General features: G+C 58.5%; 1 protein-coding gene across 2 annotated transcripts; it reads right to left on the minus strand.

Annotated features, from left to right (window-relative positions):
• On the minus strand, positions 1,270-20,310 carry UBAC1 (UBA domain containing 1). Of its 2 annotated transcripts, none has more exons than XM_018056078.1 (10): positions 19,954-20,091; positions 15,894-16,014; positions 15,051-15,124; positions 11,579-11,686; positions 10,590-10,692; positions 10,206-10,314; positions 9,247-9,457; positions 6,048-6,134; positions 5,316-5,454; positions 1,270-1,835 (listed from the first exon to the last, which is right to left on the minus strand). In XM_018056078.1, the coding sequence occupies exons 1-10, from the start codon at positions 20,089-20,091 to the stop codon at positions 1,720-1,722; spliced, it is 1,206 nt and encodes a 401-aa protein (XP_017911567.1). In that variant the 3' UTR covers positions 1,270-1,719. The 2 variants fall into 2 exon arrangements, with proteins under 2 accessions (XP_017911567.1, XP_017911566.1); XM_018056077.1 differs by lacking the exon at positions 1,270-1,835 and adding an exon at positions 4,883-5,123 and having other exon boundaries at positions 19,954-20,310.

Below are 21,806 nucleotides of genomic sequence, written 5' to 3' on the forward strand. Positions count from 1 at the left end.
CTTAGCATTGACTGGTTTGATTTCTTTGCAGTCCAAGGGACTCTCAAGTCTTCTCCAGCACAATTTGAAAGCATTAATTCTTTGGCACTCAGCCTTCATTATGGTCCAACTCTCACATCCGTACATGACTACTGGAAAAACCATAGCTTTGACTATATGGACCTTTGTTGGTAAAGTGATGTCTCTGCTTTTTAATACACTGTCTAGGTTTGTCATAGCTTTCCTTCCAAGGAGCAAGCGTTTCTTAATTTCATGGCTGCAGTCACTGTCCGCAGTGGTTTTGTTATAGAGGGAGCCTAAGTCCAAAGGATGCAATGCCACCCGCCCTGCCATGACTCCCACCCAGCCTGGCTCAGTCTGGTGGTGAGGCCTTGGCTGCACAGCAGCGAGGCCGCCCGTGGGCAGTGTCTGACCTCCCATACCAGGTGCCTTGGACCATAGGCCCCACTGCTGAGGCCTTCCCTTGGGCATCTTTCCCACACTGCCAGGTGCCACTTGAGACCCACATGGGGCTCACGGGAAGAAAAAGTCCTCCAGGAACCACAGTGAAGGGCATCAGACCGCAGGGCCATGGGCTGGCTCACCTTGGACATCCCCCCACAGGCGGGTGCAGAGGGCCTGGGGCAGCCACAGCTCAGGGCCCCCCATGGAGATACTTCACAGGAACAAGAGCCCAGGTGGGCCATCAGTGCCCAGGAGACACCTAGCTGTCACGGTCCCTGCTCTCCCGACCTGGAACAGCAGTGTGGGAATCATGTCTGAGGAGGGCTGGCTGTCCAGGGGGATCCAAGGGACAGGATCTCTTCGACCAAAGCACATGGGCTGGCGGCTCCGGCAGTGCATGGGGGTCTGAAAAAGGGCTCTGATCCCTGGCATGCATCTCTTATGAAGGGGTCCCCTTGAACACCTGCCAGGAAAGAAGGTGCCCTGAGGAGTATGAGGCCCATGTCCACACTGCGTGCACCAGGCCAGCCCCTAGACGGTGTGGCTGGTCAGTTTCTCATTTAAAAACACAGAGAGTGTTTACATCCTTAAAAAGGCTGCCAGGGACGGGAAGAGCAAATCAACTCTGGTGCTCAGCTCCAGCCTCAGAGACAGGGACACGCGGTCTCTCAACCCCAAGAAAACCATGAGATCTGGCCAAGGAAGCGTGCAGGTGGCCGCAACAAGCACCCCAGGGGAGGCAGTGAGCGTGCTCTCGGTGGGAACAAGAGCTTCGCCAGGACGCGTGTCCCTCCTCCCTGGCTGAAACCAGACCGAGACACAGAGTTTGGAAAATGGGAATTTATTTATTAAAGAGAAGTCATCTGTGAATTCTTCTACTCAAGTTAGTACCTTTGACAATAACACTTTGGATTGAAACATGCTTTGTTTCAAATAACAAGTAGACTCTACAAGCAGCGCCTACGGTCAATTCAAGTAGCGGTTCAAGAGCCCAGGGGGACGTTGGAGGGAGGCGACCCCTTCCTGGGATGACGGCCTTGTCTGTAAACACTGTCGGAGGCTGGAGGCGCGACCGAGCACGCTGCCGCCCGAGGTTTTTCAGCAGTAAGATCCCAGCAGGAGTGCAGCCCTGGCGCCCGACACCCAGGGCAGGGTCCCCTCCGGCCCACCTGCTCCCCTCCCCCAGCCCAGGGGCACCCTGGGGTCTGCACACTCTCCCCACCCCTTGGGCTGGGAAGAAGAGGCCCTCCGGGCCAGGTGGCTGGAGTGCGCGGCCTATGTGCGGTTCAGGGTCTGGAAGATTCTGGAGATCTGCAGCATGACCGGGCCCGTCTCCGGGTCGTTCATCCACTGAGTGCTGTTCAGCGGGTTCTCAAGCATGTCTTCAAATGCTGTGGGGACACGCAGAGCTGCTGGAGGACTGTGTCCCGCACGCCCAACAAGCAGCGGCGGGAGCTCTCCTCCCAGCAGCTTCCAGGTGAGCGGGGGACCGGGAACCCCCCTCAGACCCCCGCCCCGCAAGTCTCATCTGCTGATACTCAAGGCGGCGTGGTCACTGTGGGTGGGGTGGGGCGACACGCCCACATTCCCTGGCATAGGGATTCTGGAAAGCAACATGGCAACAGCTACTAGGAATCTTAAAATAGTGACAGCCCGTGACTCAGTGACTCCACTTTCAGGCCCACCCTGACAGAAAAGACTTATGTAAGGATGATGTTGCCAGCTTAATAATATCTAACTAGAAAAATCGAACTGCTCAATCTTCAGGAGGAGAAGGGGACGACAGAGGATGAGACGGCTGGATGGCATCACTGACTCGATGGATATGAGTCTGAGTGAACTCCGGGAGTTGGTGATGGACAGGGAGGCCTGGCGTGCTGCGATTCATGGGGTCGCAAAGAGTCGGACACGACTGAGTGACTGAACTGAACTGAAGGATGATGTTGCCAGCTTAATAATATTTAACTAGAAAAATCAAACTGCTCAATCTTCAGGAAATGACTTAAAAAAAAAAAGAAACCAACACATTAAAAATTAGCAGTTCTCTGAGATGAAAACGTTGAATTTTTAAACACTTTTATAAAGCGAGCCCTCACCAAACAAAGGCGCCTCTTTGCAAAAAAGCTCTCTAGCCCAGACACACGATGGCCAACTCGGTGGAGAGCAACCAAGCGCAGGGCAGACGGTCACCCTCGAATCTGGGAAGGACCGCTTTACACCAGAGTTCGTCATGTCAGCCAACGTCAAACCACGTCTGTGGAAGTGGCCCCCAGTTTGAGCTCTCAGCTGCTCAGGGTCATGGGGGCCCAAGCCCCGGGCTCAGTGGGAAAGTCTGACCTCGTTATGTTTACAATGTGATGACCCTCCCCACCCTGAAGAGAGTCACCAGGCCCCCCCAACTGAAATGTCAGAAAGAGAACCCGGAAAGATGACTCGGCATCCAGGAGAACAAAACATAAAGTGGGCTTCGTGAGGTGAGGAAGCCCACGCCCCCGTTCCTCCCAGCAGGGGCCCGATCAAGGCCAGGAGGAGGACAGCGCTGCGCACACCACAGAGGTGAAGATTTACCCAAGGAAGGACTTTCTGCGTAAATGACATGACACATCCATAGAATGAAACGCCTGAACTGCTACAATCTCATTTTTAAAAGAGAAAATGCGTCAAACGAGATGAGAAATTAAGCACCAGAAAGCCGCCGTGCGGTGCGGCTGCACCTGCTCCAGACCTCACCAGACACCAGAAGGAAGCCACCAGCTGCAGGGGGCTGGTGACTTCTGCTTCCTCAAGCTTCCCTGTGTTTTCCAAATATCCTATAGTGCATATTTGCCTTCATCTAAAGAGATAAAGGCCATTAAAAACCCTACCGGAAATGCCTTGAGGGAAGTGTGTGGCTGCAGGGGCGCCCTCACCACGGGATGCTCTCTCCTGCAGGACCCTGGGCCTGGGGTCTGGTGGGGACCCTGCACCAGTGCGCGGCCCGTCCAGGTCACCGACCCAGGGCCTGTGGACCAGGAGGCACTCACTCCAGGTGGTTAGTTCTAGAAATGCAAGAAACACTTGACACAACAGATGTAAAACCACACAATAATCTCGATAGATAGCAAAAAGTCACCCAGGAAGCTGACCTCCCACTCACAATCGAAAAATCTTAGCATCTAACTAGAGAGAAAAGGGGAAATTATTTAATCTGACCAACTATGCCTTCAAAAATTACAAAAAAAAAGCTTAGAGCAAATTAGCAGATCACAAACTCGGTCAAGCACTGAAAGAAACGCTTTAGGAAAGGCTTTGGACAGACCCCGGCGGCACATGGGGCCCTCCTGAGGTCTCTGGGGAGGAGGGCCAGAAGTCACTTCCAGTGTGGAGGGTACTGGCGCAAAGAGTGGGAACAAACTCACCGCAAGACACACCACTTAAGCCCGGGAGTGGGGCATAAAGAGAAAAACTCCTTGCTTCATGCCACTCACTCTTCCAGGCACATCACAGACTTTTTAAAACAAGAAAATTTAAAACTACTAAAAAAAGAAATAGCTGAAGGTCTTCCCAAGCTTGGAATCAGAGGGCTTTCTTTAAAGAGGCATGTCATAAATGAAACAGAGATGTTCCTCTGCGTTGAGATATAGGACGTCTGTTCATCAAAGTGATCAACAGAGAAGGCAGAAACTGACAAGGGATCCTGGAGATTTAAATATCTGAGAAAGGATCAGTGTGCAGCAGGCACGAGAAGGTTCTGAGCAATACGACGGCAATCCAACAGCGGAAGCCGTCAGAAAGAGGGGCAGCGGAGGTCCCAGCAGTGGCTGAAACTTCTGGAAGCGGCTGTCCTCCAGAGACCGGGGAGACGGCCAAGCACGCAGAAGCCCTGTGCCCGCCGGGGCGGCTGCTCCTGGCACCTGGCAGCGGGGGCCTCAGTGGCTGTGGGCGGGGCTCCCTTTCTGGACAGCAGGCTCAACACGCCCACGCCCAGGGCCCTGCCACTCGGCTCGAGGCACGGAGCCCTGGGGGAACCCTCCCCCGAGAACCAGGCACAGGAGTGCCCAGAGCAGCTCCACCAGCCCGGAAGCTGCAGGCATCGGGCAGCCACGCGGCAGGGTCGGCCGTGGCACTGCCCTGCAATGCCACACCGCACAGCCTCCAGGAAGCCAGTCCCAGGGGTCAGCCCAGAACACAGAGGGGCAACTGAATGGTCTGAGGACACGGACACCCCCACTGACATCGCTGAGGAAGCCCCTGCTCAGGCTGGGGGGGGGGGGTGTCACTGCAGCGGGAGCTGCGGGGGCATCCAGGTACTCTAGGGGGCCTGGGTTGCACTATGTTTTTTTTTGTTTTTTTGTTTTTTTAGTTTTTTATTTTTTAAATTTTGAAATCTTTAATTCTTACATGCGTTCCCAAACATGAACCCCCCTCCCATATGTTTTTCTAAAAAAAGACCGTTTTTTTTTTCAAGATGAACAGCAGGAATGTGACTATTAATTTTGCTATCATTCTTTAAAGTGACACAAATTATACATGCTTTTTTATATCATATCATATCTCATAGACAAAACAAGCACCGAGGCAACCCTTACAGAGACTAAGAGCCACCAGCCAACCAAGCCTCCTCTGGGCACGGCCCCGGCCTGCTGGGTGCTGTCTACACTCTCCCGACCGGATCACCTGCTGGAACTGGTTTTTCAGAGCTGGAATGGAATCATCGCACAGGAGGCTGTCACACCCGGGCAGGACCCAAGCTCTGGGGCCCTGAAGCGACTCAGGCCCCAGCCACCAGAACCCTGCAGGGGCGGCAACTGGGCGTGGCGGCCGTAGTATCGACCAGGGACATCTGTGTGGCGGGCAGGTCCCGCCCCACCGGGCAGGAGCAAAGCACATACCTAGTAAGGTTTTCGGGTTGGTCAGGCCCAGCTGCACCACGGGGTTGTCCAGGATGGCCTGAAACAGGGGGCTCTCGGGGTCGATGCCCTTGTCCAGCTCCTCGGGAGAGGGCCTGCGGTCACCCAGCAGCCATTCACACTGCGAACACCAGAGGAGCAGGGTCAGCGCCTACAGTCCCCCGCCAACCTCGACGCTGCAGCGGGGGCTCCAGGGCTGCCCCAGTGGCCAGGGGCCCTGACCGAAGGGCCAGTCCAGCCCGGCTGTCCCGGCAGACGCGGGCGCCGCAGCTCAGGGCGCAGCTGGAGCTCTGCAGCCCGAGTGCGCACCAGCGCCCTGTCAAGGGAAGCGGCGGGGGCGTGACCTCATGGGCTCATCCAGAAGCGGCTGAAGCCCAGGCCCACCTTGCCTTCCTGGGCCACATGGGCCGCATTGAGTCTGCTCCCCAAGCGGCCCAGCGTCACCCCCAGCCGTCCCCGGGCTCGGTCAGCAGTGGGCACGCGTCCACAGGGTGGCATCGTCTTGGTGTCAGTGTAACCCAACACACAAGCGTCACACTCACCCGCAGAACGCGCACCTCTCTCTAAGAGGCAAAGCCCAGGATTTTCTCAGTACTTTAAAGTCTGACACTGTTAGAACCACCTACCCCGTTGTTGCACCTCAAAAGGAGAGGAGCCGCCTGTGCAGGAAGGTGCCCACAGGCCCGGGGTGCCCGGGCTGCACGCGGTACTCACGGCGGCGTTCTGCTGGTTGTTGCTCACTCTGAGGGCGTCGATCACTTCCTTCTCGTCGAAGCCCATCTCCATCAGGGAAATGACAGCCTGCGGGAGAGGCCACAGGCTCAGCGCTGTGCGCGCAAGCCCGGCAGCGCCCGGGAGGTCGAGCTGCGGCACCGTGGCAGGGGATGTCTCAATGGTTCGATCCCTGGTCTAGGAAGATCCCACACGCTCTGGGGCAACGAAGCCTGTGTGCCACCCACAACTATAGAGCCTGCAGCATTCTGGAGCCCGGGAGCCGCAAGTGCTGAAGGCCATGAGCCCAGAGCCGGCGCCCCACGACAGGAGACGCCACCGCAACAAGAGCCCGGGCACCATGGCCGGAGTGGCCCCTGCTCTCCGCAACTAGAGAAAGGCCACGCACAGCGACGAAGACCCAGCGCCACCAGAGATGAATACATCTTAAAAAAAAAAAAAAAAAAAAAAAAAAAAAAACCACCAGGGTTTCTATTTCAGGACTGTTTCCCTATGGCTTCAGGGAGACGCTTGCTGGCTCTGTGAACGACAGAGGGGCGGAACTGGGGCTCTCTCCTGGAGGCTCACTGTCCCACCCAGGTCCCTCCAGGTGTGTCCCCGCCACTCTCGAGAGTGGGACTGTCCCCACCACCTCGCACGGCCCCCTCCAGAGGGGCTGGCCAAGCGGGAGGAGCAGGTCAGAGAAGGGCACATCGGCCGCTCCCATTCGAGCGGAGACAAAAACGTCAGTGATTTCTGAAACCGGGAGAGATTTTCTTCACACTGTTTTCTTTGAAATTAAAAAAAAAACCTTGAAATTAATTCTAAATGATTATTAACAAGATCTAAGCTGTAAGTTAAACATAAGTTGGTTTCTGGAGGAAGCAGTGGCCCAGTGCTCCGTGTTCAGGGGTAGTGGGGGTGCTACTACATTTTTAGGACAAAAATCACGTAACACCTCCTTCCCTTTATCCTTGACTTCCGTGCATGACCTTTGACAGGCCTTAACACGACCACAGAAAGGTAAAGCCTTCACCAAAGTTGCAAGGGTTTCTCTTAACTCTTGGCAAGTCAGACCCTGCCCTTGAAGCCCGATGCTTTCCCCCAACCTCCTCCCAGGTGTCAGCTGGCTTCACACCACCGGCCCCCCGTCTGCCTGTGGACACTCACGCGGCCCTGGCACGCTCTGGCTTCATGGACCTCACCCCGCTCACCCTGCAGTCAACCTGGACGGCTTTGAAGAGAACTCAACTGAGGGAGCAGCCGCCTGTGAGGACGATTGGAAGCAGGGTTTACCTGGAGCCGGACTGTGCGCAGTGAGCGCTCGGGGCAGTCCTTTCTGCCAGGGACCCCCTTCTGCTCCGCTAGGCTGTTCCCCACCTCTGGCCCGTCAGTGCACGCTACGGGCACAGCTCCCCTGCAGCGCTTGATCTGCCAGGGACCCCCCTTCCTCTGCTCCACTGGGCAGTTCCCCACCGCTGGGCCATTCCCCACCTCCGGCCCGTCAGCGCATGCTGCAGGCACAGCCCCTCCGCAGATATCCACGTCACATAAAATCGCCTGGAGTCCACTCTGAAACCCAAGGGTAGGAGGGCCTTTTCCATGAAGTGTCAACATAAACCACCCTCTCTCCTCACTTCTGTCTCGGCCCCAGGACTGCTGGGGGGCATTCCAGATGCTCCTCACGCCCTTCTCCCCAGCCCTCCAGGGAGGACCCCTGTGTGGCTGCGCTGAGAGGCCCTCACGCCCGCAGGCACTGCACAGCACTGCCATGTCCGCGGTGGGGCAGGAGAGTGGAGGCAGCTGAAGGTCTGTCTCAGATCCAAGCCTTGCTCTCCAACCTGCTCTCCCCGGGATCTGAGCTAACATCTCGTCCTTACCGGACCTTCCCTGACTGGTTCAAGTTCACAGACCCCAGCCCTTCAAGCCTCGACACCCTTTAGGGAAAAGGAGTGACTTAAGATGGTTAACAACGACAACCCAGAGGAGGAAAGGCCTTTAAGGTGGTGACCAAGACCGTGAACGACCGTCAGCAGGCCTCACGGGGCCCCGCAGGACCCCCCACCCCGGGGAAGGCGTGCAGCCCAACAGCAGACCCGCCCGGGGAGAGGCTGCTCTTCCCGAACAGGGTCCAGGGCCAACCGACTGGACTCCCGAGAGACTACGATGAAGAGACACACTTCCTCCGGGACCGAGAAACGCTGGACTAAAGTAACCCTGTGCTTCTGCACACGGAGCTCAACTCAAGGGAAAATCCCACAGGAGTGGTGACAAAGCAGCAACGCCCTGGCCTCCCAGAGGGTGTCCCCTGGGGGTGGGGGCTGGGCCCAGCGTCACGCACAGGATGCAGACCTGGGGCCCATGCTGGGGGAAGCTGGAGCTGGACTCCAGGACCCTGAGCAGGGTCTGCATCCCACAGAGAGGGCCCCGCCCCGAGGCGGACACTCCACACGGCCCACGAGCCCTGCTGATGAACACGAGAGCCGGCCCCTATCTGAGGTCACATTTAACCCCACAGATGCACGCTCTGAATCAGCAGCAGAGGGCACCCCACGGCCCGGCCACATGGTTTCCCATGGAAACAAGCCCACAGGTGAGCCCAGGACGAGGCATCAGGCCCCGAGACACTGGGGCCACGAGCAAAATCCGGGGGACATGGAGAACTGGAGCCCTAACGCCTGGAGCTGCCAGAGCTGTGACCTGAAAGTAAACAGGGTACGCTCACAGCGCCAACGGCGTCCTAAGAGATTGAATTAAAATTAAACTTAATGAAAAAAGAGAATAACAAAAAAGAACAGGGAGACGGAAAAGCATCAGATACAAGGTAACGGTGAAGAGGCGGCTGCAAGGACATTCAGGTCAGCGGGCCGAGTCCAGCCAGAGGCTGTGGGACCCGGGCCCTTGAGTCCCCCAGATGCTGTGCTGACCCGCCTGACCAGCCTCCTGCTCACAAGGTGGCCCACGCAGCTGGTGGGTGACCCTCCGGTCTCCGGACAGGGCCCCCGCCTGACCCCACGGCTCGAGGACACTTATAAACTTCAAACTGGAGACTCCAGGCTCAAGTCTGTCCAGAGCGCTTCCAGCCTCGCTCCCTGCAGGGCCGGTGGCCTGGCCTGGGGGCCGCAGCTTCCCCCGCAGGACTCGCCTTGGGAGGACCAGCCCCTCCACCTGCCAGGCGCCCCCACCACCTGTCAACACGCACCCGGGCGTCCGCACGGAACTCCCTTCTCCTCCGGATCTTCCTGAAGATCTCCGTCAGCTCGTCTCTGCCCTCCTCCTCCTCACTGGTCCCGGCAACAGGGGCGGCCTCGGCGCCCGCCTCTCCCTGTGAGGCTGGGCCTGGGAGCGGAGTGTCGATGGTGGGGTCCTCCGCGTGCTCAATGAGCCACTCCATGGCCTGGGGCACTGACATGCTACAAAGTAAGACAGCCTCTGAGACTGACGTGCTGCAAGGTAAGACGGCCCCTGAGCACCAACGTGCTGCAAGGTGAGATGGCCCCTGAGCACCGACGTGCTCCAAGGGAAGACGGCTTCTGAGCAGCACCTCAGGCCAGGGAACTGGGCCTTTGCATCCCAAGAAAAGCCTCTGACTTTGTGGCTTCCCAGCGCGAGCTGCCTAGTCCTGTATGAGGATCTAACGCAGCGCAGCTGAAGCCCCGGCCCCGCCCTAACCTGCCACAAGGCGCAGCCAGAACAAATGCCCACACGCAGAAAGCCACTGGGAGCCAAACCCAGGAGGTGCCCACAAGAGGTTGGATCCAAAGCGAAAAAAACACAGCCCGCTGACCACCCCGCGGTTGCAGACGATTTATTTCAGAACTGAACATACTGAAGGGCAAGTAACTAACAACAGGAAACTATAGGAGACTCCCAGGACACCACCGCCTACATGCCACGGTCCTCCTCAGCCCCGCCAGGAACAGGCTGTGATCCGAGTTCCCGGAAAACGAGAGCCCGGTGAAGTGCACGACCACCGTCACAGGCCACGCTACCAGTAAGCGGGTCCTCCGCACACCGCCCTCTAAGACCTGGAGGCGGCCGGTGCCGTGCTTCTGGAACACGCGTCCGGGTCCTCTACCGACACTCACGCGCACCGGAGGCGGCTCAGTCATGGGGCCCAGGGCAGAAGGGCGTCACCCGCGGCGGGGGGCCCAGACGTACTGGTTCAGCCGCAGGGCCTTGGCCGCCCTGGTCTCCGGGAATCCCATCTCTGTGAGCTGCCGCAGGGCCGCCTCATCCATGTGCTCGTCCTCGTCCTCGTCCAGCATGGCTGTGGGCCAGACGTGGCACCATGAGGGCTCGAGGCAGGCCCGGCCGCGCAAGGGGTGCTTCCCTGAGCTCCCCGCAGGCCCAGCGCCCGCCTGAGCATCAGTCGTTTGTGGCTGACCTCTTACATCTCAGAAAACCTGAGACAGACCCGTCAGCTCTTGCCGTGCAGGCACGGGCGACGGTGTGAGGCGTCCACCAGGCCCCGTTTACTGCCTTTCCGTGGGGAGTGTGAACAGTGGCGGCTGAGGGTGGGCCTCCGCCCGGGCCCGCTCCTACCGTTTGCCTTCCTAAATAATTCCACGGCATCCGGGTTCAGCGCCAGCAACTTCTGAGCCACCTCGATGAGAGACACCAGGATTTTCCGGAGCTCCGTCTGGAACTGCGGTGAAAGCACAAGATGCTCAACAAAGCTGCCTGGATCCAAGACAACACCCCTGGCCCGACACTCCCAATCTGTGCGTCAAGTCACGCCCAGATAACCGGGCAGAAGAGTAACAGGGCTCTCAGCAGGGCGGGTGGGAGAGGACCCGTCGCTCAGCTGCAGCCCAGAGGAGGCGTCTGGCCCGATGGCTGCTAAGCGAGCTGAGAGCTTAGGCTTCACTAAACAAAACAGGCAGATTCCATGGGTTCCACTGATGCAGGCCTCTAGCATTCAGTGAAACCAGGTCAAGTTCATCTTCTCAACACAGTGGGGGTCTGCTGGCAATGTCATCAGAAACCCACCAATTTCGCATCTCCCCGACACTGAGGCTCAGCCATAGTGAGAGACACACGTGCTGGCCAGCGAGAGATACATGTGCCCGGGTTCCAATGCCCTGGCCAACATAGAACTCTCTGGAGGAGACCCTCAGAGGAGTGTTCCTGAACTGACCAGCTCGTGGCAGAGCCCGCAGACTGATCCGCAGTGTTGGGGGCACCACCCCCGACCCCTGCCCAGCGGGCGCCGAGTCCCGGCCCAGCCCTGGCTCGGGAGCACTGGAAATGCTCTGCTTTAACTCAGAACCTTCCGATCCAAAGTAAGCAAGAGTCAGATTTCTCTCTAAAAGGTTTTTGCCAAACTCAGAAAATTCACATTTCCCCACAGTATTGAATCCTATTGGCCCTGCCTTTCAACATCTTCTTAAACCTTTTATCTTGAATTAATCTGCCTACAAAAAAGCTTCAATATAGTGCAGAGTTCCTGCACCCCCTACACCCCGCCTCCCAAGTGCTCTCAGGAGGTCTCCTCGGCCCCCTGTGGCCACAAAGCCCCCACAGGCACTCACGTCCCTCGCGCTGGTCTGCACCACGGCCCGGTCCATGTTGTGGGAGGGCAGGCTGGCGGTGGCTCGGAAGATAGCGTCTCTGTCCGGGGCTCTCTGCTCTTGTTTATTCTAACACGGGAGAGGAATCGGAAGGTCAGACCTGAGTGTAAGAGCGGCGGAAGGCAAGACTGGTCTCTGAACAAACAGCCCTAACCAGGGAGCGCGCGAGTCCTGCAGGCTGCAGCCACACACCCTGACGAGCAGGGAGGCTTCTGGACGGTTCTGTGCATGGCCTCAGGGACAGAACACTGGGCGGGCGTGGCCTGCTGGCCCCGGAGCACGGCGGCACCGGGTGGGGAAGACAGACACTGCCTCCTGGGTCACCGAATGACCACCACCCGGGAGCAACGGTTGGGTGGGCGGGCAGACCGCAGAGGGGCCGTGGAGAGCCCCTGGGCGCGGCCCGAGAAGCCCTGAGCCCAGGAGGAGAGGCACCATGCTGACCCCGGACGGCAGGCCCAGCCCCACGCCACTTGGCTCCTGGGGTGTTGGGCAGGAGAATGCAGGTGCAGGCGGGGGGCACGACCCACCAGGCCCAGAGTGGCCAGTGAGCTCCCAGGGCCTCTGACAGGGACGTGAAGAAAGTCTGCAACGAGCGCGACAGAGACAGAAGTGGGGAAAGGGGGTGCAGGAGAGAGACACGCAGAGAAGAGAAGGGCGGGCCTGGAAAGCAGAGAGCGAGGCTGCACAGTGCAGACAGGCAGGAGAGCAGGGGACGCTGTGCCAGTCCTCGCAGAACAAGCATCTCTCAGAAAGCAGGTCCCCCCTCCACGGGAGTGCCAGAGAGAGAAAAGGGAAAATGAGGCGGGGAAAGCGCCAGCACGTACCCAGAGAACTTCCAGAATCTCCAGGGCCAACGTGCGGGCAGCCCGGGAGGGGCACAGACCGGGCACAGAGGAAGGGGAGTGGGGCTGACCGGCTCCACCGCCAGCCCTGGAGACGCCTTAGGGACACCCTGGGGACCGGGGCACAGGCCCATCGAGCGTGCACGCTCCCTCAGCAGCCACTGACGGCTGCACACAGGGCCTCCAGGCCTCCACCTCTCAGAGATGCTGGTGGGAGTCTGGCCCCACCCAACCCAGGAGAACCAGACATTTGACTCTAGCAGGCACAAGGGCACGACGGCCCCAAGACCCTGCTCCTGCACTCATGGCTGCCTGGCCCGGGGCCCGTGAGCAGGTGGGCTGCAGCTGGGGGCCAGGTCACGGCACAGAGCACAGTGACTGGAGGACAGGGCCCTCGTGGGGGGGTGGGGGGGCTGACCTAATCGGGCGAGTCCGTAAACAGGACGGGCAGGGCTCACCATGGTCATCGAGATTAAAGCAAGAGGGACCTGACGCATGAGCTACCCCACTGGCTGCTCTGAAGACGTGGGGAACTGCAGGCCAGGAAGGAGGTGGCCTCCGGCAGTGGAGGGGGGTCCTGGCTCACGGCCAGCAAGAAAATGGGACCCCAGCTCTTCAAAGTGCCGGAACAGGATTCTGCCGAACACCTGAAAAAGCCGGAAGCAGAGGCTCCCAACAGGAAGGCAGAGCCGATTCCAGCTCCCGAGCGCAGGGCCCAGCTGGGCCTGCCCGGCACGGACCCGGCAACCTGTGTGCTAACGGGGCTGCTCCGAGCCGGCAGGCCTGTGGTCAGGGAGTGTGCAGACAGGGGAGCCGCAGCAGGAGCCGCACGGAGGCAGGCGGGCAGCCCCGCGCAGCATGCCTGACGCAGATGGACGGGCAGGAGGAGCTGACGGGTGGCTCCTGGAGCAGGCGCCAGCAGGTGGCCTCACACTTGTGACCCCGGTTTCAGACAAGTGTATCAGTTTGGGGGCAGAATCTGAAAAAATGAGTGCTAAGCCTACACAGAGAACAAACAAAACGAGGAAGCAATTACTGGCTCCAGGAAAAACAAAACTGCACGCAAAAAGAGGAGAGCTCACCTTCAGCAAACTGCTCAGGGCAGAGAGCGAGACTGGCGCAAGAATGGCGACGGGGCTCCGAATCTTTGACCAAGATTCAGAGGAGCGGGGAGTGACGGGGGAGGAGCTGCTCCGATCACCAAGGAGCACCAGCAGAGTCTAGAGTTGAGAATCCAAAAACTAACAGCCCGGGATGTCGTTCAGAACCCAGGAGGAGAGTCACTGCAGAGTCAGAAGAATGCGGAGCACTCGCCCCCCACGCGCGTGACTCAGGAGGGAGAAGCACCTGCCGGCTCATTACGACATCTGGAGTATCGTTTGCCTTTCTAAATACATGTACTACTTTGACTTTAAAAACGAGTTATTCACAAAAACAGGCATGATCGTTTTTACAATATTTCACCTGACAGACACACACAGAGAAAAGGTGAGGGTCACCGCCTGGCAAGTCACCCAGGGCCGTGGGGGTGACGGGAGCCTGCCTGGCAAGTCACCCAGGGCCATGGGGGTGAAGGGAGCCCGCCTGGCAAGTCACCCAGGGCCGTGGGGGTGACGGGAGCCTGCTGTCAACAGTCACCGCGGTTCAGGGAGTTGCCAGCAACCAAAACAGTAACCTGAGAGCCGGGTCGGCCCGCAGTTCTGGGAAGCAGGCCTGACTCGGGGCCCCATCTGTCTCCCGGAGACGGGCGAGCGGCGTGCCCGCGCCCAGGCAGGTGTGGCTACAGATAAGCAGGGCCTCCTCCTGCGGCTGTCCCACAGGAGGCCCCGAAAGAGCTCGGGCTGCCACAGGCCCAGGCCCCAGCCCAGAGAGGCTGGCCTGCCTGCTTTGGGGTGAACGCTCTCCCGAGCATTTCGAAGTGTTGAGCAGGACACTCTACCCCTCGGGCTAAGCAAAGGCTGGCGTTCGCCCCTGGGCACGGCAGGCACCTGGCCTGAGCGTTGGAAAGGGCCTGTTGACAGAACACATCTGCCGCCGCACAGGGGAGCCTCCTGGACCAGGCTCTCTGAGGAGCGAGCCTCTGGGGCGGCTAACACACACGAGCGCAGGCACAGCTTTCCCAGGGCACCTGCATCGGGGGGCCGGGGGGTCTCAGCCGAGCACCAACTCCAAGGCCGCAGCAGCCTGTCCCGTGAGAGCCAGACGGGACAGGTGGCCCCAGCCTCGCTGGAACCTACTCCATGCAGGCTGGCGCCCCGCGCTGCTCCCGCGCTCTCTGTGTTGCGGGTGGTCTTTAGAGACTTCCTGACCTTCTAATGTCAGGAAATAAGAGGAGGAGGGATGGGAGCTCGAGACTAAACCCAACCCGGGGAGCAGGCAGCACGCACCTCTCCATGGCCCAAAAGCGGAGCTGGTCACTGGACCCGCCACAAGGCGAGGCGCTGGTCAACAGGCTGCCTGGCTGCAATGAGAGCCCGTGACCACACCCTGTGACCACGGGACCCACAGGACCCACAGCCAGCCAGCCTCAAAAGTCTCTTTCGAGTCTCCCCCGACAGAGATCACCAGTTCCAAACTCTGAAGCTCACCTTTTCTTCTGCGGAGACTTCAGCCATCTTGGGGAGGGGGGCTGGAGCGCGCTTTCGGATCAACAGTATCACATCTGGGGAAAACAGCACGGCGAGCTGGTTACTACCTTACACCCAGGAAGCGGCACAGAGGGCACCAGGGGGGACCCAAGGGCCGAGGAGCAGGGCTTCCCTCTGGGCACCTCCTCCACGAGGGTCCACAGAGGCCCACTCTTCCCTCGGCCCCCAAGTCTGCTGACCCTGCTCCCCTACAGGCTTTGGCCCGGCAAGACCATGGCTGAGGGGACCAGACAGGACCGGTGTGCTTGTTTTAATAGCTCTGTTTTGAAAGTCTGGGAGGTCAGAGCATCTGGTCTTAACCCTCAATGCTAAGGCACCCAGGGTGTGGTCAACGCCCGGCTAACTGTGCCTGTGCCAACCAGACACCCAGGGAGGTTGATGAACAATATTCTAGTCTTTCCAAAGGAGGCCACGTAAGGGAATCTCACAAATAAAATCGTGCTTTAAATGACACAGAAAGCCCAACTTTTCTCCGCAAGTGCCTCCACACAGGAGACTCAGAGTCAGTTGACAGACGTACATGGTAAGAGCGTCCTCCTAGACGTTCAGAACAACCCATAGCTGCGCTTTCCCGTCCCGTAAGTAAGGCCCGCAGCAGCTCTGGGGACCTTGGCTCTGCGTGGAAACAGCCTGAAGAGCAGAGTTCACATCTGGCTTCTCCAGAAGGCTGCAGCTCTTTTATTCCAGGGCGCACACTTTGTTTCAACAAAGGAGGACGAAACCCTGTGGCTGCGGCGTCTCCCTGCTCAGCCTGCTTGGGACGGGGACCCCTCGCCCCCTTACCCTCGTCCTGGACGTGCTCCTCCAGGAGGGTCTTGGCGTCACTCAGCACCCTCTCAGACGCGGCGTGTATTAATTTGTGATGGGTCACATTCTTGGGGTCTTCTAAGCTCCCAGGTGCACACTAGGAAACAGAAAAAATCACAGAACATATGTCAGGACAGAAGATAAGTTGATCACGATGCTGACAATACAGGAGCTGACACCCAAGCCACGCCGAGAACTCACTGGTTCTCTTGCTCTCTAAGAGTTGAAGCCAAGACGAAACCAGAGAACCCTGGCAACGGTGGAGACGCCGCAGCCCAGTCCCTGAGGGCAGCGACCTGGCCACCGCGCCGCCAAGTGCCCTCAATAGGCTCACGGCTCAGACGCAGAGCGCCCCGCTGCCCACCAGCGGCTACCCGAACTGGCTCCTTAATCTGGGAAGATCTAGAGAGTGATTTAAAGATGCAAACGGCAGGTCTGCCGTCTCCCAAGAACCTAAAGATCGAAGTGTGATCTGGGGTGTAGTCCGCGCCCGGCTAACTCCGGCTGAGCCAACCAGATGCCGCGGAGGTCGGTAGACAATATTCCAGCATTTCTCAAGCAGACCACTTCCTTGTGGGAATCTCGCTCCCCACCCTCCACCGGGGCACTTGACAGAGGCCAGCGACAAGGCTGAGAGGAGCTGGTCCCTGGGGAGCAGGCCACAGGGGCCTGACCACACAAACACCCACAACACCCCGAGGAGGCAGGATAGCCTCAGCTCAGTCCCCAGCTCACCAAGCAACGGTCACAGGGACCCCAAAGTAAGCTACAGATACAGCTGGCAGGGCCTGCCTGGCAGCTGGAAGGGGGTCACCTGGTATGTGGTTGTGTTACTGATTGGCAGCCCAGAAACCCCAGAACACACAATGTGGGGGGCAGAGGTGCTGAAGCCAAGGCTGCCCCAACGCGGGAGATGCACCGGCCCCAGGGTCCTCACCATCCTTCTCAGCTCAGCGGGGCCGCCTTTCCACCTCCCTCTGCCATCAGATAACCTGGACACATAACTGCTCACCCCGAGGGAGAAGCTAAGCCTGCACTTCACCTCTCAACACTGGTGTCTGAAGACCAACCAGAGTTTTTAGCAATCCAACAGGAAAGAGGGCTCACGAGGGCTTCAGGGCTACAGATGCGCGCAAGCCAGGGGGGTTGGCGGGGACAAAGGTGGAAACCAGCCAATAGTAAGACACACTCTGACCACATATGACAGAGACACCCCTCCCTGGAATCTCACGATGGCTCTGCTCCCAGAAATACTGGGTGTGCTTCTTCTAATTCTAAAAGCTGCAGGCTAGCTGGTGTGCCAAGTTCCGGATGCAGTCTATGAAACACAATTTTCCAAAACAATCCGCACACTGGCTCCTGAAAAAAAAAACTGTCCTCTGCAGCCTGTCAACAGGCACCGGGAGCAGAACTCAAGCGTGAGTCACCCACACTGCGCCTGCTTATTCGCACTTTCCTTTGTTCCCAGGAGAGGCGCTGGAGTGAGCTGGGCCCTGGCAGTGGGAAAGCCAGCCCGAGCCCATGGCTGGGGCAGGACCCCAGCGAGCCCATTTCTTCCCGGAGGACTGGAGATGGCCTTTCTTCCCCTTGACATCAGTGTCATGTGAAGACACGCCTTGGTGTGGTGCCCTGCTAGCAGGCTGCGAGCTGGTGAGCTTATCACACAGAAAACACCCAACATGCCACAGGGGGCCACTGTCTTAAGATCATGACCCTCCGGTTACACAAGATAATTTACTCTGCCCCGTGATATAAGCTTGGGCTAGAGACCACCACGGTGGTCCCAATCGATACAAAACCAAGAAGGGAAAGGCCACAGTGGCAATCCATTTCTATAAAAGTTACGATAATAAACCTTCACTAACAAAGCTGCTTTATTCATTTAAAAATGTATATGCATAACGGAAAGTGTAAAAAAACCCAGTAAGTTCCCAGGGGTCCTGTAATGGGAGGAAACCCAGTGTCCCCTCCGGGTAGAGGGGCAGGAGGCACAGAGAACCCCGGCTTGGGCACGCAGGGCAGGGAGCCAGGCAGGAGGAGCCCGAGCGGAGCGGTGGCACCTCGATCTAAGCTCAGTGCATGGGTTTCCGGGGTGATGGTCAAACACACAACTCAAGAACCCCGTTTCCTAACTGGAAATGCCTCCTGAGGGCCCACAAGGCCGCGAACTCTGCCCCCAGGACGGCACAGGCACAGAGGTGTAAGGACCTCCTGACAGCTCAGCTCTGAGTCCCAAAATGTACGCCAGTGTTTTTTGGCTGTGGAAGTCCCCTGCTGCTCACCCGCCACTCACCTCGGCCTGGAATAAAATCTACAGGGTGGAATAAGATCTCTGTTCAAAGGAGGGTAACACCAGAAAACATCCCAAATGATACGCCTCAGTACCGACTGGAATAAAAATATCGGCAGCATAATGTGAATAGTCAGCCTAATGAAACTGGCTCCCTCATTAACCCCAGGTGCTCCTGAAATCCTTAGCAAGCCTCCATGAATCTAAGAGCTCTTGCTTCGTTTTCCCTCCAGAACATAGCATTTTGGTGGTTATGCCAATCCTTCCCACTGGTGAGTTAAACTAAGTGCCACACCAACGTACCCGCTGACCCCCCAGCCTGACTCAGCAGGTGACAGGCCACCACCGCCACGCAGCTCTCTTGACTGACAATCTGGTTCCGTTTACAGGCATGCCCTGTTTGGTTGTGCCCTGGCTTTATTTTGCTTCCCAGATACTGGGCTTTTCACAAACTGAAGGTCTGTGGCAACCGTGTGACCAACAAGTCCACTGGTACCATCTTTCCAGTGCATTATTTTTTAATTAGGGTGTTCCAGCCCTCAAGGGGCTCCTGTGCTGGCCGGGTAGACACAGCATCTCAGAGAGGTTTGCACTGGGCAAGCAGTGAGCCTCGCGCTAATAGCCTGGACGCTCAGGGGGCTCCCAGCCTTCCCGCTGAGCGCTGTCGTGGCGGTTTTTAGTGAAATCACCCATCACTGCATCAGAAACAGAAACGGCCAAAACATCGCTGCCCAAGTGTGCGAGCCCACATCCCCCTCCTCCCTGACATGAGACCAAGACGCTACTCACATCCAGGGTTTTCCGGAAGGGGACTCTGGCAACCAGAATGCTCTCCGGCCTGCTTCCAACAATTACACAACTCCACAGAACCAGACTCCCAAAAGGACCCGACAGCATTTTGCGGGAGTCACTAAACAAGAGCTGCAAGTCTGTCCTTGGAGACCACACTAAAAGAACGAACCAGGGCTAGACTCTTGGTGGGCCCAGAACAAACGTGTGAGTCACTGGCATACAGGCACACTTTTTACGTGAAATGCGCAGTAAGAGGCTGTGGCCTCCTTTGTCCTAAATTCTGACATGGAGATACTAGATCGTGCAAAGGATAGAGTTTCCTGAGGCAGCCTGAGTCACACGGACAGATGTCTTGGCCTGCCTTACAGAGTCGAGAAGCTTAAAGAGACAGACAAAGACTAGAACTCTGAGGAACCTACAAGGGGTGCTTCACCTGAACAAACTTTAAAAAATGGCCCTCTCCCCGACCTGCCCGTGTAATCCACGTAAAGGCTGAGGACAGCAAGGGGTGCATGGACCAGTTCCGCCAAGCCACACTAATTTAAGTGATTCCAGCCACGGTGAGGGGGTGGGGGGGGGGCGCACCAGTGGCCAGAGCCAGGCGCCGGCCCCCATGCCAGCCCCAGGAAACGGCTCCAAGCAGTCGGCTCTGCAAGGTCAGGGGAAGGCGCTTCTGCCAGCAGGTCTCTCTCTACCTTCGTGGGCACTAACTCCCAGCTCCGGGAACCTCGCCGCGACAGCAAGCGCGGATGGATGGATTCTGGAACCGCAGGAGGCCCCGTTCCGGCGGCGACTTGGCCTCTCCCAGCCCGCGTCCCCGATGCGCCCCGGCCCCCCAGGCTGTCTTGAGGGGAGCTGGACCAGAAGGTAGAGGATAAAGCGCCCGGTCCGGAGCCCCACGGTCCAGTGGGCGGCGGGAGAAAGAGGGAAGCCTGGAGCCGTGGCCGGCCTTACGTGCTTGAGGCAGCGCTCCTTGAGCTTCTCCACCGAGGTGTCCTCGGTCGCCTCCTCCAGCCACTCGGCGCCGTCGAACGCGCAAACGTGCAGCCGCAGCACCTTGCCCGCAAAGATCTTCTCCTCCTGCACGAACATCTCGCCGCCGCCGCCTTCGCCCGGGCCTGGGGCCTGCGCCCGCCGCCCGGTCCCTGAAGGTCACCGGGGCGGGCGGGCCGGGGGCGGGGCCAGGCCGCCCGCGCGCTCCCTCGCTGGCCGCCGCCGCCCCGCCCCCGGCTCTCCCGTCGGCAGGCCGCCCGCCACTCGCCCCACTGCCCGCCCGCCCGAGCAGTCGCCCTCGCCCCGCCGCTGAGCCACCGGGGGCGCGCTGTCGCCGCCGCGCCGGAAGTGCGTCACAGGGCATGACCCGGAGCACGCCGGGAGATGTAGTTTTCCTGCGGCTGCCTCGCCGTCGCTGTCGCCGCCGCGCCAGAAGTGTGTCACTAGTCGCTCCCCGAGCACGCCGGGAGTTGTAGTTCTTGGGGCCGCTTCCTTCGTCCCGTACCTGCCCGCGCTGTGCTAGCCGGGGCCGCCGGCCACGCGGGAGCCGTGCATTTGCGAGTCTGTTTTGCGATGGGTCTCAGTGTAAAATGCACACTGAATCTTAAAGAGTTGGCAGGAAAAGAGCACGAAAAATACCTCAACAATGTTTATATATTGACAGTGAGTCGGTGAAAGTCGCTCAGTCGTGTCCAACTCCTTGCGACCCCATGGACTATAGGGTCCATGGAATTCTCCAGGCCAGAATACTGGAGTGGGCAGCCTTTCCCTTCTCCAGGGGATCTTCCCAGCCCAGGGATGGAACTCAGGTCTCCCGCATCGCAGGAGGATTCTTTACCAGCTGAGCCACCGGGGAGGCGCTGTGTGCTGACTGCGTGTTGGAATAGAATGGGTTATATAAAATATGTTGGCACTGCTTATTTTTACTTTTTAAAGCTGTGGCTGCTAGATTTTAGGTTGTCTATGTGGCTGCTGTTGTGTTTCTTTAGGACTGCATTGCACTAAAGCAGAGTCTCTCTGCGTGTGGTTCCCAGACCAGCAGCACCTGGGAGCTTGTTAGAAGTGCAGTTTCTCCTGCCCTGCCCCTATGCCCCCGTCAGGGACTCTGGGGTGGGGCCCAGCACTCAGGCTGCGCAGCCATAGAGGTGCCTTCAGACGGTGCGTGAGCACCACAGGGAAGAAACATGACCCGCAGACTCAGCACACTCATTTCCGTGGGGGTGACAGGTATCAGTATCCACTCTGCAGTTCGGGCTAGACCTGGAGCAAGTGACTGACCTGCACTCTCCCATCTCATCCATTCAAGGACCTTTGCTGAGCAGAGATGAATCCAACACCGTCCCTTTTCTCGGAGGCTGGTGATCTAAATGGGGAGGTGGTCCCGGCATGTCTCCCATTTAATACACAGGTTGTTTTCCCCTGTGATCATTCTGCTCGTGTGTGAATTCCTTTTATTCAGCTTAGCATTTACCGATAGCCTCCATAAGCCAGACCCTCCTCTGGGGTCTGGTCATGACTAGGGCTTGAGACCAAACTATCACCCTGGGAACGGGCTTTCTTACAGGAAGTGCAAGTGTCATCTATTGTGCAAACATGGTCTCACGAGACAGGAGACAGTGGGGGGCAGGGCGGGGCAGCAGGGCTTGGGGTTAGCCCCAGGGGAGCTTACGGGACATGGTGGCATCAGGGGGCTGAGGAGGCAAAGTGGGGGACACCGGGATGGGCTGCCCGGGAAGCATGCTGGAAGGGAAGGGCCTGGCGGCGAGTGGCTGGGGCGGCACATGGATCCAGGTCAGAAGAAGCCCCCCTGAAGC

Source organism: Capra hircus, chromosome 11 (genome assembly GCF_001704415.2).
Source record: "Capra hircus breed San Clemente chromosome 11, ASM170441v1, whole genome shotgun sequence".
Classification (NCBI taxonomy): domain Eukaryota; kingdom Metazoa; phylum Chordata; class Mammalia; order Artiodactyla; family Bovidae; genus Capra; species Capra hircus.